Genomic DNA, 18,768 nt, shown 5'->3' with positions numbered 1-18,768 from the left:
TTATGAGTCACTTCTCCCACGTACTTGAAATGTTGTAGATGGTAGTTTTAATGTGGTAGGATTTCCAAAACTCCTTTAGGCTCAAGTAAATTTTCACCAGTTTTAATGGCTTGAAAAGCTTGTGAAAAGTGTTCCTTACGCAGTAGGCTTTAAATGTACCAATAACACCCTGGTCCATTGATTGGATCAGAGATATAGTGTTTGGAAGCTTGAAAAACATTTTATGATTGTTCAAGTCTTCCACGCTCTCTATGCTTCGATGTCCTGGCGCATTGTTCATAATCAGAATTGTTCTGTAAAGGATAAAACATATTTTTTGCACAATCTTCCCACTGCAGGACAGAAGAATTTGTCATACCAATCAACAAAGAGGCCGATTACCCAAGCTTTTTTTTTTTTTTTTTAATCTTCCAAATTACACATAGGTTGGATTTGGCAAAACTTTTAAGAGCCACCCTTGGATTTCTTAAATGGTAAACTAAAATGGGTTTTAACTTAAAATCCCCCACAGCATTACCACCAAACAATAAAGACAACCAATCCTTTGCCACTTTGAAGCTTTCATATTTTTTCTTCTTTCGATAGGAAACTTCTTTTAGGAATTAATTTCCAAAAAAAAATCCCATTTCAACTATGTTAACTTCCCATTTCAACTATGTTAACATTCCTCTTCAATAATTTTAACAAGTTCTTCTTTGAAAGCTTCAGCTCCTCCTTGATCTGTACTTGCAGTTTCTCCCTGCATTGCTATCAAACAAGCCCTTACTAGCATTAAACAGTTTCACTTTTTTCAAGGTGAGCTCTCTTCAGATCCTCATATAGGCTAATCGCTTTTTCTTTAATAGTAATTGAACTTAATGGAAATAAAATTGTTTTGGAGTCTCTCCATTTCAATCATAACAGAGCTGGCCCAACCCTTATCAATTTAGTTGTCTGCAGCGGAACCGCTCTTTCAGGCTGCTAAAATGAATTCTCTGTTTTTTATAATTGTTCTTACAGTTGAACTTTCCAGTCTTAAATTATTGCACAAATCCACTTGTTGACTAGAATCAATTTGCTTCAAAGTGTCTAATTTAATTTTAAAACTCAATCCTTTTCTTTCCTTTGTACCGTCATCCAGATGTTGCTTTTTCATTCTTATCTACCATTATTAACCCTTCAAAAATGTAACTGCATTGCATTATGACACCCAGTTTGAGTAAACTGTCCATTACTGAGTGATGACTTATAATCACATGCAGAGCTTATGTGTATACAAACAAGCTAAGGCAATGCACAATTTTACATCACTAGTAAAAGAGCAATTATAGAAAGTTGTGACAACATTATACAATAGACTGTCGAAATAATGGAACATTCAAGCTAATGGCACATTGAGATAGGATGTTTACATACAGCGCAGATGTCTTGCAGTGTCTAAAAAAGAAATCTCCAAGTCACATGATAATGGAATGAGTTTGTTTCACCAATTTGAAAGTCAAATTCTGTACTGATGTCATAAATTATACCACTGTTTTACATTTATTTTAAATTAAAAACCCCTCACTATGGCTCCTAAAGTTAATAAGCCTCATACAGAGAAGAAAAGAAGAACATTAAAGCTTAGTGACAAACGATATAATCCAAACTATTACATTAGGGTAACCCAGAAAGTTAATTCATAAACTCATGTATTGTGTTGTTAATTGTGTTGTTAGCTGGTTTTTAGGAGCATTAGCAACTAGGGCCGTATTGCTCCGGGGATATGTGGTGGTCATTCCCTGACCTTTCCGCATCCTCCGTATTTGGTGGTCACGGACTCGAACCCCAGTCTAATCAAGAAGCATGTGCTACACACTGCTGCTCCTGCCCACCTGGTTACGGAGGTGCCATGTATTTTGTGTCTGTAAATTGTGTGTTCTCTGGTCGATTTGCTTGTTTTGCTGGCAGAAAAACCCCAGTTTCTGGGAAATTTAAAAAAAAAAAAAAAATTGTATCTATATAACTAACTAAAACTTGCCCATGGAGTGAAAAAAAGCCCATAAAAGTTCCTCACATCATTAATGGAATTCGAACCTAGGCCTTTTCCACATAGTATGGGAAGGACGGTGACAATACCATTATGCAACCGGTGCAGACTTAATTTGATATAATAAATAAAATAGAATGGGGTATAAATAGGAGTGTGTTAATGGCAGAATATAATATTGGAGTATCAACATGTTTATGTTTTTTATGTGCAGTTAATAAAATTGCATTCTTAATCTCTCTATTTCTTATTTAGCCTCATTATTTCTGCATTAAATATATTAAAAATAAAAAATTTCTAGATAACGGAAAACTCAAAATAACGGCATCTTGAATCCCCAAAGGTGCCATTATCCTAAAAGGCTGATGTAGTAAGATACAGGTTATAATACAAGAACAGCATTATAGCAAATCGGCATAAAGCAAACTGCATTATAGCGAGGGCTAACTGTTTTGATCTTTAGCTGTCACTGTGTACTGCTAGATATGTTATAACTTTTACAGATAATATAAGAAATTAAAATTCTTACTTCTTGCTGTGCAATTTCATGTTCTCCTGGTCTACGTGTTACTTCTGCAGGCTGACGGGCTCGCCCACGTGCACGACCCCTGGCACGTCCTGTTCCCGCTCCAGAAGACATGTCTGTGTAAAAAAATTTTAAAGAGAATAAGTTCGGAGTATAAGCTAACTACAATATCTTTAGACTTCAGTATTAAAACCATCAAATCACAAAACAATCCAATTCTTTAAACTGAGATGTTCATCTACACTTTGTTCACCTGCCAGGGCAGAAAAATTTTGTAATCTGTCATAAGCTGGATATATGGGTATGCATATAAGCTGGATATATGCATACAGTATGCACTATCCTCAAACATGTATTGGAACAACTCACTCTTGAGAAAGTAACTGGTAAAACAAACACAACAAGAGGGCCTAATAACTTGCCACACAGTGGGCAAGTCCATTCACTAGATAGTAAAAATCAATTCTGAGAAACACACAAATTGAAGAAATAAAGCAATGCAACAACAATTCATCTAAAGCCAGGTAAACCACCATTCATTTCTCATTTTTCTGATTTAACACTTCAAGTAAACTGCTTATCTCCTAACCCTAAAATAGGTGGAGGATATACCAGTCTCCACACAGATAACTAGATTAATTTCCTCTGACCATCAGGAACACATTAATTACCATGGTTGCACAGCTGCTCATAAAACAAATCTGTCTCATAGCAATGTTGATACTCCAATCCCTCCCCTCGGATTGGGGTATCAACATAACAGTCAATGTCAAAAAACACTGTGACAACAATGGTTTGAAGAAAATACGGTGAACTTTTTCCTGAACCCAGATATTGTTACGAGGTTACAAACGTTGATGAAGAATTGCTTCAATGGTTCACCATACAAAGAAGTGCTGGATTTTCAATAGACTGTCTGATCTTGAAGGCTCAAGTGGAAAAATTTGCTAAGCAATTTGGATGCGACAATTTTGTGTGTAACAACGGCTGTCTGGATCAAAATTAAAAACTGATATAACACTGTTTATGCAAAAATTAGTGGAAAATCTCGATCTGCAGATCCAATAATGGCAAATGAATGGATTGACTGTTTGGGCAGAAATCAGGAAAGATTTCAATGACAAAGACATTCACAACGCCTACAAAACAGGACTTTTTTTTATAATTTGACACCTGACAATATATTTAAATTCAAAGGAGAAAAATTTGTTGTTGGGAATAAAAATCAAAAGCTCACGTGACGGTGATCATATGCACAAATATGACAGGAACTGATAAAAAAAAAAAACTCAAAAAACCTGTTTCAAAAACGTAAGGAAACTTCCTGTGGATTACACTGCAAACAAGAAAGCTTGGATGACTTCAGATATTTTTTGGCAATACGTAAATGATTAGAATAAGGAGCTATTCCAAAAGAAGAAAAATATTTTGCTAGTTTATAACTGTCCTGCACATCCCCAAATTCAAAATTTGTCCACCATTAAGCTGGTGTTTCTGCCTCCCAATGCGACATCAATTTTACAACCAATGGATTTAGGTAATCAAGGGTTTGAAAGGATTTTATAAAAAAGATTTCTAGTATTACATCTCATCAGTAAAAGAGAATAGAAACTTACCCAGTCTATATCGATATTGGATGCTATAAATTTATTGAATGATGTGTGGAACAATGTTACATCGACAACCATATTGGATTTCTTCAAGAAACAAAGAAAACTTCGCATTATCTGAATGGTTGCTACATAACAATGTTGTAGGTACAAATACAGATAACATCGATGAATTTGTACAGGTCGATGACAACTTGCTAACTAGTGGTCTTCCTACAGAGAGTGACACTGTAGATGCTGTGCTCAACAAAGACGATAGCGATGACAAGTGAAAGTGAATCAAAATCAGTGCCGACAATCACAAGCTCAAAGTGCAATGGACATATTAGTCAATTTATTTGAAGGAACTAAGGCAAGTAATGACTCAATAAATAGAAATTCGAATCCAGAACGCTGCCTGATCAGCGCTTAGGCCAAAACAGGCGACTGTGTCGAGTCTTTTAAGGGGAAACTTGAGAAATATCAAAGTGAAATCCTTAAAACAAACATCAATTTTTAAGATTTGTTTGTTTATTATTAAACAATAATGTTTTCTCTAATATTTCTTTTGAATCTATCTTTTTATCAAGTTATTGAGAATTTAAGAAAATAGGTTTAACTCATCACTGATATAGTGTTCATTGTCTAAAGGCCCCCCCCGTGGTTTCCCCATCTTTGCTATCACTGATATAGCGAGTAATGGTTATAATGATGAAATTTTGTCAGTCCTTTGATGTTCATTATAACCAAGTTCGACTGCATTTTTATTTCATTCTTACATAACCACAATTACTAATTTTTTCCCCCGAAAGTTCAAAATATCCCACAATACCCCTGTGAGCTCACTGCAGTGCACAGTTTGGGAATAGCGGGTCTATGGGTTAATGTTGATGACCCTGCTCAGGTTGCAGATAAATTAAATAGGTATTTTGCATCTGATTAAATTTCACATAAGGAGATGCCAGAAGTTTATCAAACTGTAATGAGGAGCTAAATGACGTTGCAATAACTGAAAGGAAAGTGGAGAAGAAATTGTTCAGAACGGATATAAAAAGGCACCTGAGATGGATTAAATCTATCCAATTATATTAAGTGAGGCAGCAAACGCTTAGCCATAATTATGTGAGATCCTTAGATTCGGGGGAGGTCCCTGTGGACTGGAAAAGTGCAAATATAGCCCCAATGCATAAAGGGAGATATCAGTAATTACACACCTGTTAGCTTAACATCAGTTCCAGGGAAAATAATGGAATCACTGGTTAAAGATATAATGCAGGACAAACTGGACAGGCATACTTCAATCACAGCATGGATTTTTCAAGGGGTGGTCTTGTCTAACCATTCTGAAAGGTTACTTATGATGAAGTGATCAGGGAACTGAATGTAAAAAATAATTTTGACATCATATACTTGGATTTCGGGAAGGATTTTGATACTGTTGCACAAACAGGAGCAATGTGGTATTAAATGCAACTTACTGATATGAATAAAGGAATTGTTAAGGGGAAGACAGAGTAGTTATCAATGGGCACTGCTCTTGGTGTGCACTAATGTTATTACTGTAGTTCCCCAGGGTTCAGTGCTAGGTCCATTGTTGTTTTCAATATTTATCAATAATATTATGAAGGTATATCACACTTAATGTCTAACTTTGCTGATGATACAAAGGTTGACAGGGTGGTTAATGGCAGTCATCAGATTGAGCTACTGCAACAAGATCTAGGAAAATTGGATTGATGGGCTGAGAAATGGCAGCTGAAGTTTAACATTGACAAAATGTTAAACTTCAACTTCTGACATAATGCAAGGTACTGCAGTGGGTAGCAGTAACCCCAAAGTAACTTATCTACACAAAGAGTAGTGGAGAATGAAAAAGAACTGGGGGTAATTGCACAATCAGGCATGAAATTCTCTGAGCAGTGCAGACATGCTGCCAGGACAGCTCTTGTCAATGATATGCAGTAACTTTGCTAGGAGGGATAAGGAGGTGATTATCCCTTTATATAAGGTCAACACAGAAAGATAAATGATACAGAATCTGAAGAATGGTGATGGTATACTTATAAAAAGCAGAGAAGGCATAATTCAAATAGCAGAAGACTGCTATAAAGAATTATACAAGGAGTGAGGGAATGATGAATCACAAATTAGCCACACATACTACATATACTTCCTGATGAGACAGAACACGCATTGAAGAATCAAAAAGCCCTGAATGAAGATGAAGTTACTGTAGAGTTGTTAAAATTGGGAGGAAGAGACATGACAAAAACTGGCAAGACTTCAAAAAATGCATTAGAAAAGGTGTGATGCCTAAGGAGCCGATAATGCAATCATAGTTTTGCAACATAAGGAGATAAATCAGAAATTGGATTATTATAGACCAATTAGCTTATTGTCCCACATCTACAAGTTGTTCACAACAGTCATTGCTAACAGATTAGAAAAATACTTGATAAGAATCAACCGAAAGAGCAAGATGGCCTTAGGACAGAATTCTCAACAATGGATCACCTTCAAGTAATATCGCAGCTAATAGAGAAAGCAGATGAATATAAAACTCCATTATGCATGGAATTTGTGGATTATGAAAAGGCATATACATCCCATACATTATAATTTTGAAGAAGATATATGAGAAAGCTACCTTCTTGATTAGACTAGACAAAGACAGTAGCAAATTTAAAATTAAGGAAGGAGTTCAACAAGAAGTTGTTTAATGCTACCCTTCAGGAAGCCTTCAGAAGATTGGACTCTTTGCAGAAAGGAGTCAATGTGAATGGAGAGTACATAAACCATTTACAATTTGTAGTGACAGTGTGATCATAAGCCACGATCACAAAGAATTAGAGGGAAATCATAATCAGTTATACAGAGTTAGTAAGGATTTCGGCCTAGAGATGAATATGGCCAAAACAAAAGTAATGATGAACAAGTATGCTAAAGAAGGGGGTATAATCACTGAAGGAGCAGTAATTGAAAAGTTGGATTCATATTCAGTAGAGCATCGATAATAAAAACATTGTTAATAGGGGACACTGAATCTACAGAGATGGGATACCCTTAAATAGAAAGGGTGCAAGAAAATTTGCTGATGCTATTCAGGCAGTGTTAGCTGGGTCGGAAAACTGTTAGGTTGGGGGGAGTCACAGACTAATAGATTAACAGTAAACACAGGCAGGGGTGAAAGTTATTCTTGCACTGCTTCTATTGAAATGAGCAGTAGCCTGGAGAGCAAGGCACTGCAGATTTCCAGAACTGCTGGGAGTTATTATGGAACAAGTAAATGCATGGGCTCTGTTAGGATAACTAAGAGTAAAAGAACAGGTGCATGTGTACTTGCAGGTACACCAATGCCACGAGTTTAGTAAATAAATTTGATGAATTTGAGGTGCTGATCAAGACATCAAAGGCAGATATTGTTGGGATATCAGATGTGATGTCACTAAGGAATGCAGAATTTGAATTCAGGAAGCACAATGTGTACAGAAAAGATAGAGAGGACTGGAAGAGAAGGGTTGTGCTGTTAGTTAAGAAAAAATCTAAGGAACTGCATCCAGCTGATATGGGTGGACAGTGTAATGTTGAATCAGTTTGGTGTGACAAGTACTGAGAAAGCAAGACTGAGAGTATTAGTGTGTTATAGGCCTAATGACTCTGATGAGAACAGCAATCCTCACTGGAGGCTACTCCAACTGGATGTAGATAAGTTGGGAAAATGGGCTGAGAAGTGGCAACTGAAGTTTCACATTAACAAATGCAAAGTACTCCATAAGAGTACCAATAACCGAAGAGAAACGTACCAACTGTTTGGTACTACACTCAGGGAAGTGTAAAAGACCTGGGGGTAATTGTGCAGTCAAATATGAAGTTTGCTGAGCAGTGCAGACGGGCTGCCAGTACACGTCATGGAGTCTTGTCAATGATATAGGAATTTTACTAGCAGGGACAGGGAAGTGATTATCCCGTTATACAAGGCAATGGTCAGACCACACCTAGAGTATTGTGTACAGATCTGGAGGCCTCGTTTTAGGAAGGATGTAGAGTTGCTAGAACGAGTACAAAGAAAGGCAACAAGATTGGTGAGGGGAACAAAGGGCTGCTCTTACCAAAAAAGGCTTAATTTCTGCAAATTGCAGCACCTGGAGAGTGGGCACCTGCAAGGTGATCTGATTGAGGTGTATAAGGCTTTGAATGCCTTGAGCAAGCTGAATGCTGATGGGATTCTTCCTCTTGCTCAGATTTAGAACCTGAGGTGGGCATAGATTCAGATTGAGGAAAGACAGTTGTGGAATAGATGTGCGGAAATTTGCCTTTAGCCAGCGGTTAGTTGATTGGTGGAACAGACTTCCATCTTTTGTTGTGGAAGTTGATAGCCTAAATAAATTTAAAGCTGAGCTGGACAGGCATTTGGAACGAATGGAGGGGTGAAATGGGAGTTTTTTTTGGCTGATGCTGCATAAGCTTGTTTTCTTGCATCATATGCCTCTACTAATGCTAATCAACTGTACAGAGAAATAGGGTGGGCCAGTAAATCAGACTGTCTTATAATCTGGGATTTTAACTTCCCAGATATTGACTGGAACTTGTGGATTGGTCACTAGTACGGCTTTTGTCGATTTATCGGATGATTGTTTTCTACAGCAGCATGTTTCAGAGGCAACTAGAGGGAGTAATAATACTCTCGATCAGATTATCAGCAATGATTCTTCATGCATTAAGAATCTTCAGAAAAAGGAACCACTAGGTGGTAGTGATCACAATGTGCTGATGTTGGATTTACTTAAAACATGTAACTACTATCATGGGTAAAGGGAAGGGTTTTTGCTTTCGTAAAGGTGACTATGATGGTCCCAGACAGTTTTTAAATTCTATACAGTGGGACCAACTGATCATGTTACCAACAGCAAATTCTAAATGGGAAGTACTCAAGGAAGTAATCTTGAAAAATTCTAGGATTTTCATACCAATTAAGAAATACTGTTCAACATTCAAGCCTAAATGGATGGCAGATGTACTAATGAGACTAGTGGCAGAGAAGAAAAATGCATGGGATGCATATAAATTATCAGGTGACACAGAAGACTATGGTAGATATAAGCTAGTCTGTAATCAAGTCACAAAGGAGGTTAGGCAGGCAAAGGCAGATGAGAAATTTTTGGCAAAGGATGCAAAGAAAAATATCAGACTTCTTAATTTATGTAAACTCTAGAAGGAAGAGGTTCAATTAAATTGATCGACTTGACATTGACGGTTCAATTGTTGATCAAGCTGTTGAGGTGGCTGACAAACTGAATGAGTATTTTGCATCTATATTCACACATGGGGAAGTCTATAGGGAAGTGGAGTCCAGAAGCTTATCAAAATCTGGCAGGGAGCTAAATGAGTTTTGTAATAACTGAGAGCAAAGCGAAAGAGAAATTGAATATAAGAAAGGCAACTGGGGTGGAAGAGATCTATCTGGTTAAATTAAACGAGGCAGCAAAGGAAGTAAGCAAACCATTAGCCATAATTATGAAAGCTCCCTTGGACTCGGGGGAGATCCCAAGAACTGGAGATGTGTAAATGTAACCCCAATTCACAATGCAGGAATCGAAGGGTGACACGAGTAATTACAGACCTGTTAGTTTAACTTCTGTTCCAGATAAAAATAATGGAGTCAGGTTAAAGAAGCAATGCAGCATCATTTAGATAAGACTGCAGTTATAGTTCAGACACAGCTATGGATTTGTAAGGGGAAAGCCTTGTCTGACAAATTTGATTGGATACTATGATGTGGATACTTGGATACTATACTCAAAGGAACTGGATGCAAAAAATAATTAATTCTGATATCATATACTTAGATTTTAGGAAAGCTTTTGATACTGTTACACATGAAAGACTACTGCACAAATTGGAGCAGTATGGCATTAAGGGCAAGTTATTACAATAGATAAAGGGATGGTTGAGTGGGAGAAGGGAAGGAGTGGTAATAAATGGATACTGCTCTACATGGACTAATGTTATTAGTGGAGTCCCCCAGGGTTTGGTGCTGAGCCCATTGTTGTTTTCTGTATTTATCAATGATATTGATGAGGGTATATCAGGGTTAATGTCTAAGTTTGCATGATACAAAGGTTGGCAGGCTTTTGTTAATGACAGTAATGATAGTACACTACTGTAATAGGATCTAGAAAAGTTTAGCAGATGGGCCGAGAGGTGGCAGCTAAAGTTTAACTTTGATAAATGTAAAGTAATGCGTATGGGTAGCAATAACCGCAGAGTAATGTAACAACTGGGTGGTACGAAACTTAGGGTAGTGGAGAATGAAAAAGACCTGGGGGTAATTATGAAGTCAGATATGTTTTCTGAGCAGTCAGTGCATACAGGCTTCCAGAGCAGGTCATGATGTCTTGTCAATGATATACAGGAATTTTGCTACTAGGGATAAGGAGGTGATTGACCCCTTGTATAATGCAATGGTCAGGACACACCTTGAGTACTGCACACAGGTCTGGAGGCCTCATTACGAAGGATATGGAGTTGCTGGAATGAATACAGAGAAGGGCAACAAGATTCATGAATGGAACTTGCGAAAAGGAGTAGTGGTCACTCTTTCATTTCTTTATGTTTATTTTTTTATTTTTTATTTTTTTTTGAAAAGAGCATTAATGCAGTAACTTTCATCCAATTATGATGCTCCTACCAAGAAAGGCTCAAGTTCTGCAAATTGCAACATCTGGAGACTAGGCACCTGCAAGGTGAACTAACTGAGGTGTAACAAGGCCTTGAATGGTTTGAGCAAGCTCATTGCTGATGGGATTCTCCCTCTTGCTCAGATTATTCACCTGAAAGGACATAAATTCAAATTTAGGAAAGACAGTTGTAGAATAGATGTATGGAAATTTGCCTTTAGCCAGCGGGTGGTTGATAGTTGGAACAAACTTCATCTGTTGTAGTAGAGGTCAACAACTTAAGTTTAAATAAACTTAAAAGGTCTTTTTCATTCTCCACTACAATGAGTGTAGCACTGCACAGTTGGTACATTACTCTGGGGTTACTGCTACCCATATGCAATACTGAATTTGTCATTTTTAAACTTCAAATGCTACCTCACACCCATCCACCCAACTTTTCTAGATAATGTTACAGCAGCATACTGTCATTAGCAATCCTGCCAATCTTTGCATCATTTACAAACTTCAATATTAAGCCTGATACACCCTCATCAATATCATTGATAAATAAAGAAAACAACAATGGGCCTAACATCAAACCTTGGGAGACTCCATTAATAAGTTAAGTTCACGAAGAGCAGTTTCCATTTATTACCACTCAGTCTTCTCCCACTCAACCATCCCTTTATTCAGAGCAGCAACTTGTCCTTAATGCTGGACTGTGCCAATTTGTATAGCAGTCTTCCATGTGCAACTCTAAAAGTAGCTTTTCTGAAATCCAAGTATATGATATCAAAATTGTTTTTTGCATCCAATCGTAGCATCCAATCAAATTGGTCAGTCAACCATATAGTTCACACAAAGTAACTGTAGTCTTGTCCAGATGATCCTGCATTGCTTCTTTAACCAGTGACACCATTATTTTCCCTGGAACAGAAGTTAAACTAACAGGTCTGTAATTACTGGTGTTACCCTTTGAACCCTGTTAGTGAATTGGGGATACATTTGCATATTTCCAGTACAGGGGACCTCCCTTGAGTTCAAGGATGCTCACATTATTATGGCTAATCGTTTGCTCACTTCCTTTGCTGCCTCCCTTAATATAAGGGAGGCAGCAAAATCATGGAAGCAATGATCAAGGGTGGAATTCAGGATCATTTGGATCGAATTAAAATTCTCAAGGATACTCAGCATGGTTTTGTAAAGGGAAAATCATGTTTAACAAATCTGGTTCGCTATTTCGAAAGGGTCACTCACGAGCTGGATTTAGGGAATAATTTCGACATTGTTTATTTAGATTTCAGCAAGGCTTTTGACTCAGTCCCACATGAGCGGTTGCTTTATAAGCTGGAACAGGTTGGAATCACTGGGAAAATCCTTAGATGGATAGGATGGCTTCAGGGCAGGAGGCAGAGGGTTGTGATAAATGGCTATTCCTCAGATTGGGTTGATGTAAGAAGTGGGGTTCCCCAAGGATCAGTATTAGGGCCACTGTTGTTTTTAATTTTCATAAACAACATTGATGAAGGGATAGAGGGCGTGATGTATAAATTTGCAGATGATGTTAAAACTGGTAGAGTAGTTAATGATCACTGTCAAGCTGAGCTTCTTCAGAGAGACCTAGATAGACTTCAGGAATGGTCAGAAAAATGGCAGCTGTGCTTTAATCCAACAAAGTGTAAGGTATTACACCTGGGAAACAGTAATCCCAAAAAAACTTATTCACTTGGTGGAGTTCAACTAAACCCAGTACTGGAGGAAAGGGACTTGGGTGTTATGATACTGTCAGACATGAAATTCTCTGAGCATTGTAAACAGGTTGCAAGGAAGGCCCATGGTGTCCTATCGATGATCTATCGAACTTTTGCAAGTAGAGATAGGGACGTGATAATCCCATTATATAAGGCTTATGTTAGACCACACTTGGAATACTGTGTTCAAGTATGGAGACCGCACCTAAAGAAAGACACTGAGCTTCTTGAAAGGGTGCAAAGAAGAGTAACTCGCCTGGTGAGATCGGCAAAAGGGCGTCCTTATGAAGAAAGACTTCGAATATGTGGGTTTCAGAGTTTGGAAACTAGACACCTTAGAGGAGATTTGATTGACGTGTTTAAGGCTCTGAGAGGCATCAGTAAAATGAATGAGGACAAAATTTTCAAGATTATAAATGATGCTAGAACTAGGGGACATAAATTCAATTTACGGGGGGGAAATGTTTAGATTGGACTGCAGGAAGTTTTATTTTAGCTAGCGAGTTATAAATTACTGGAATAAGTTGCCTTCATGGGTGGTAGTGGCCAACAGTTTGGGGAAATTCAAAGGTCATCTGGATAGTACTTTCGGGTATGGGAAGCACATAGGATGATAGGTTTAATTTCCTTTTTATTTTATTTTATTTATTAATTATTATTATTTAGTTATTTATATTTATTTTTTTTTTTTGTTTTTATCATTGTTTTGTTCATATTTTTTTTTTTTTTGGCTGGTGCAGCATAAGCCATAGGCTTTCTTGCACCATGCGGCCGTTACTAATACTAATAGCTTGATGGATCTCATCCATCCCATGTGTCTTATGTTTAACTTCAACCATTTCTCCTCCACTCTGCTCTCAGTTATTACAAAATCACTTAGCTCCCCATTGGAATTGGTAAACTTCTGTCCTCTACTTCCCTACAGAATTCTTCAAGTGTGAATGTAGAGGCAAAATACTCATTCAGTTTATCAGCTACCTGATAAACTGAATGAGTATTTTGCCTGGTAAGAAGTCTGCTGTTTTTCCTTGTCTCTTTTGAGGTTAAAATGTATTGAAGTATATATTAATTCACAAAAGTATGTATAAAAAAGTAAACTGCAGCCATTATCACTCCACTACAGGAGGAAAGTCTCCTCGCCAATTCATGGGGAAATGGGCCAGAATCTGCCATGCTGGTGCAATACAGGTTGGCATATAAACCATATTTAGAAGTCAGCGGCTTGAACCCCCATGTACTCAGAGAGCATGTGCTATTGTACTTCTGCTCCTAACCACTTGGCTGTGGATACTTATAGCTAAATTATGTCACATATGTTTATTTGCACCTGTTTGGGGCAGGCACACATTTATGAAATAGAGGAAGTTCTTGTTGACCGCAGTCACGTTCCTGGAACTGCAGCAAACTGCAAAAACAGTGAACAACAGGAACCAGTTCAATATGTATTGATTTGCATATGGCAGTTATTTTCCAAAGGCAAAACAATATATTTTGTGCATAAAAAGCACAGATATAATTTAAGATCACATTTACTACTTTTAATAAATACATAAATGTATTACCAAACAGAAAAACAATTGGCAGTTCAATCCCCTTCTCACACCTTATACATTTTGCCCTCTTTCTTATATAATTTGTTATCGAGCCGCTGACTGTTTTTCTACTTAGTATAAACTCTGTGTAAAGTAAGATATAAACAAAAAAAAAAGTCACCAGTTTATTTCTTCAAGGACTCTGATAATACTATGGCCTCATTTTTCCTAAAGAAAGAACTCATTTCAGGTTGTTTTATTTGCTTATCTTTCTCTTTGTAACAGGTAATTACATTTAAAAACAATCAAACCATCCATGACTATAGTTATAAGCTTCTTCATTTACACCTTCACCAAATTCTGGTTAACATACATAAGTAAATTTCTTAATTTATATTGATTTCATTAATAACAGTAAGAAGATCAGATGTTTTTCGCTTTTTTAAATTATTCTTGAATATATTTAAATTCTGAAAGTAACATTAAAGTTTCAATGAAATCTATGAGAAACTTAGAAATTCCTAATAAATACAAAAAGCAAACTTATTTAAAAGCAATATGACCTGATATGAATGATCACAAACTGGTGATAAAAGTTTAGGAATCACTACTTTAGCATATTTTTAAACTAAAGGGCATCACAAAAAAAAAAAAAAAAAAATCAAATATACCAAAAATATGAATTTATATAATAGATATATACAGACACTCCTTGACTTAATCGGGTTTTTTTTTTTTTTTTTTCATGTACGTAAGTCTGTTTTGCATGCAAGTCCAACTTGGGTCTTGTAGAGACATAATAATAATATTATTGCTGAATTTAAGGAGAAGATTTCATAAGAAATCAGAATAATTGATGAAACTTGTTACATCTTATCAAAAATTTTCACCATAAAGAAAAAATATAACTATCAAAGGAGCACATTTATTTAACTTAATTTTAAGAACTAAAGCTGCTTTATTAAAGCTGTATTAGCATTCTTAGAGGCATATGATGCAAGAAAGAAAGCTTATTTAGCATCAGCCAAAAAAAAAAAAAAAAAACCCATCCTGTTTCACCCATCCATACACTCCAAAAGCTTGTCTAGTTCTAGCCTTGAATTTATTTAAGCTGTCAACTTCCACAACGACAGATGGAAGTTTATTCCAGCAATCAACCCGCTGGCTAAAAGCAAATCTCTGCACATCTATTCTGAAACTCTTTCCTCAATTTGAATTTATGTCCCCTCAGGTGTGTAATCTTAGCAAGAGGAAGAATCCCATAAGCTTGCTCAATGCCATTCAAGGCCTTAATACACCTCAATCAGATCACCAAGCAGGTGCCTAGTCTCTAGAAGCTGCAATTTTCAGAAGTTAAGCCTATCTTTGTAACAGCAACCCTTTGATCCACCCACTAATCTCATTGCCCTTCTTTACTCGTTTTAGTAGTTTGAAATAAACAAATGTATTGTCCCACGCATTTACTGTTACCATTTGACACTCCTCAAAAACATGAGGTTCTGTGATTTTGAATAATTCAATTCTTAACACATTATAAACTTCAGACTGTGCGACAGCTTTTTTTCCTGCAGTTCTACAAGATTATGTATGAGACCAATGGAGATATCCATTGTTGAATTAACTGAGATGATTCCACAAAGGAATCGGTGTGTGGTGAAAAACTTGTTACATTATCTCAATTTTTCAGTACAGATTATAAACCTGCATATTTTATACTGTTAAATAAAGCTTTTTTGGAAAATCATATCCATTTGTCAAATGGATATTACAAAATAAAATTCACTGGTAACAACTTGTATGACAATTTTTTTTTTCCCTTCAACTTAGCAATGCATAAACCAAATCTTAAAATTTCATTTTATGCAATTAAGGCTTAAATTTTAAGCTGTTTATTTGTTAGTTTACTTCACAGATAAATATTTGTAAGCAGACTGCAATAAACTTAGCCATTTTGTTACTCGTATTACATGAAGAAAATGGCTTAACACTGGCTTGTAGCTGTGAAGGGAGTTGTATACAGCAATGTGCCTTCTGTATATATAATAAAGAGTTCTATTATTCTAATAATGGTGACAAGTTAAAATGACATTAATAAATCTCCATTTATAAAAAAAAAAAAAAAATGAAATATATATGGAATAACCTATACATATATATAATATGGCCTAATATAAGGCAATGATGTTAAGAATGTGAAAATTATTCTTCAACTATATATTGAAATTATAAGCGCGTGATATGCAAAAATCAGTGATAATTCTTATTGGTTCACACAAATAAAGAGCGGTAACATTAACACGTGCACACTGTGCCATTGTTTACTCATCTGAATTATATCGCTGGATAAAATTTTTGATAGTTCTTTTCTCGTTTTCACCCCTAGTCAAAATGAACACAATGAAAACTTCGTGCTAATTCGAAAACAAAATAGCCAGGCATTAATTGTTAAGACCTAAATTTCCAAGAGAAACACTTTTCGCATACAGCTGTCCATTGAGTCCTTTTCAAAATCACGTTATGATTAACTGTTTTAGACCTCCCAGAAATTAGTAACAGGTTTTATCAAGTGAAATTTAACTTACAGCTCTAATCATATATAGATCTATTTTATTTATGTATTTTTTTTTTTTTTTTTTTTTTTTTAATGCTGAAATTCTCTTATAACAAGAACATGAACTGACACGACCAAATAACCAACTCTGACTAACACGTTAGTTCATACATTACTAAGTTTGGAAAATCAGTCCAATATCAGAAAAATTCACCTTCAAAGTCAGCTTCAATGTTCACATAACATTCATAAACCTTGTCACACAAAAAAAAATTGAATTAATAACATTTTCAATAAAACTTACCAACAAAACAATAACAAACCTTCTAACTCAACAAACTTAAAAACTTAAACCACGTTACAATAACGTCAGACTACAGCTATCCACTCAGTTATGTGTGCTTCCACGAAATGATACTTACGCCATCTTTCTGTATAAAACTGTATTAATTATAACAAAAACTGTTAATAATGCTAAACACTAATAAGATTGGACTTTTTATTTCGTGAATTTTTAATTAAGGGGAAAAAAAAGTAGTTGAAAGAAAATGAGACAATATGCAACACACAATAAACCAGAAAACAATAGTTCTTCATTTCAGAAACAGAGTTCATCTCCCTCTCCCAATACACATACTTCCTTGATAACAGTTTTTTTTTTTTTGTTTTTTTGTTTTTTTGGATACAAATAAAAATGAAGTTCACGCCATATCTACCACAGAAATTTGACGTTGCAAGGCATAAATGTGTTCATATACAACCATACCAAAATATTATATTCAGCAACAAGATATAGAAGTGTTGCCTTACAAACCTAAATGGAACTATCCATTATTGGACACTGCTCATCGTGGACTAATGTTATTAGTGGATTCCCACAGGGTTCAGTGTTGGGTCCATTATTGTTTTCTGTATTTGTAAATGATATTGATGATGGTATATCAAGCTTAATGTCCAAGTTTGCAGACGATACAAAGATTGGGGCTGTTAAGGACATTACTGATGCTATGCTGCTGCAACAGGATCTGGAAAGGTTGAGCAGATGGGCTGAGAGGTGGCATATGAAATTTAACATTGACAAATGTAAAATACTACATATGAGAAACAGTAACCCCAGAGCAACGTATCAACTCTGTGGTACAACACTGACAGTGGTAGAGAATGAAAAGAACCTGGGGGTAATTGTGCAGGCAGATATGAAGTTTTCTGAGCAGTGCAGACGAGCTGCAAGAGTAGCTCATGGTGTCTTGTCAATGATATACAGGAATTTTTCTAGCAGGGATAAGGAAGTGATTATTCCCTTGTATAAGGCAATGGTCAGGCCACACCTTAAGTACTGTATACAGGTCTGGAGGCCTCATTTCAAGAAGGATGTAGAGCTGCTGGAACGATTACAGAGAAGGGCAACAAGATTAGTAATGGAACAAAGGGTTTCTCTTACGAAGAAATGCTTAAGTTTTGCAAATTACAGTGTCTGGAGACTAGGCACCGGCCAGGTGATCTGATAGAGGTGTATAAAGCCTTGAATGGTTTGAGCATGCTCAATGCGGATGGGATTCCTCCTCTTGCTCAGAATAATCACCTGAGAGGGCATAAATATAAATTGAGGAAGGACAGATGCGCGGAAATTTACCTTTAGCCAGCGGGTAGTTGGTTGGTGGAACAGACTTCCATCCCTTGTTAGGGAAGTTGAAAGCCTAAATAAATTTAAGGCTCAGCTGGACAGGTATTTCGAACGAACGGAGGGGTGAAATGGGAGTTTTTTTTTTTTTTTTGGCTGATGCCGCATAAGCTTGCTTTCTTGCATCATATGTCTCTACTAATGCTAATGCTAATTTAATTAGTCCTGTACATGGAATTCAAGTTGCACAAAGTAGAGCTACATAGTAGTCATTGCTGTCATCAGTGGCAGGCGACCTCAAGACAGGCATGACTGTAAATGTCCATACACTAGAATTATCCTGAAGGGTAATGCCACAGGTAGCAGATGAACTGTCTTACTCGGGAGTGGAGCAAGTGGCGCTATCCCCCGTTAGGCTACCACAAGAGAAGGGCAAGACTATCAAGCCACACCAACTGGAAGTGCTTCCTGCGCAACTGCGCTAGTGACCACCCAGGAAGGAAGAAAACGCCATCGCATGAAGTGGAGCAG

General features: G+C 36.6%; 1 protein-coding gene across 2 annotated transcripts in view; it reads right to left on the bottom strand.

Moving 5' to 3' along the window:
- Positions 1-17,019, bottom strand: part of LOC150088854 (piwi-like protein 1) — a 178,291-nt gene extending 161,272 nt beyond the window's left edge. The window contains exons 1-3 of one of the 2 annotated variants that reach the window (XM_090370942.1): positions 16,921-16,997; positions 14,247-14,293; positions 2,538-2,650 (exon numbers count right to left, since the gene is read on the bottom strand). In XM_090370942.1, coding sequence (XP_090227068.1) covers positions 2,538-2,648 — 111 coding nt within the window. In that variant the 5' untranslated portion in view covers positions 2,649-2,650; positions 14,247-14,293; positions 16,921-16,997. Of the gene's footprint in view, positions 1-2,537; positions 2,651-14,246; positions 14,294-16,920 lie in introns of both variants that reach the window. The other variant, XM_090370941.1, reaches the window with a different exon arrangement.
- Positions 17,020-18,768: the final 1,749 nt, after the last annotated feature.

The sequence above is a fragment of the Mastigoproctus giganteus genome, chromosome 3, assembly GCF_048544385.1.
Source record: "Mastigoproctus giganteus isolate SK-2022 chromosome 3, ASM4854438v1, whole genome shotgun sequence".
NCBI lineage: Eukaryota > Metazoa > Arthropoda > Arachnida > Uropygi > Thelyphonidae > Mastigoproctus > Mastigoproctus giganteus.
Note: the sequence above shows the minus strand (reverse complement) of the source record. Positions and strands in the feature narration are given on the sequence as shown.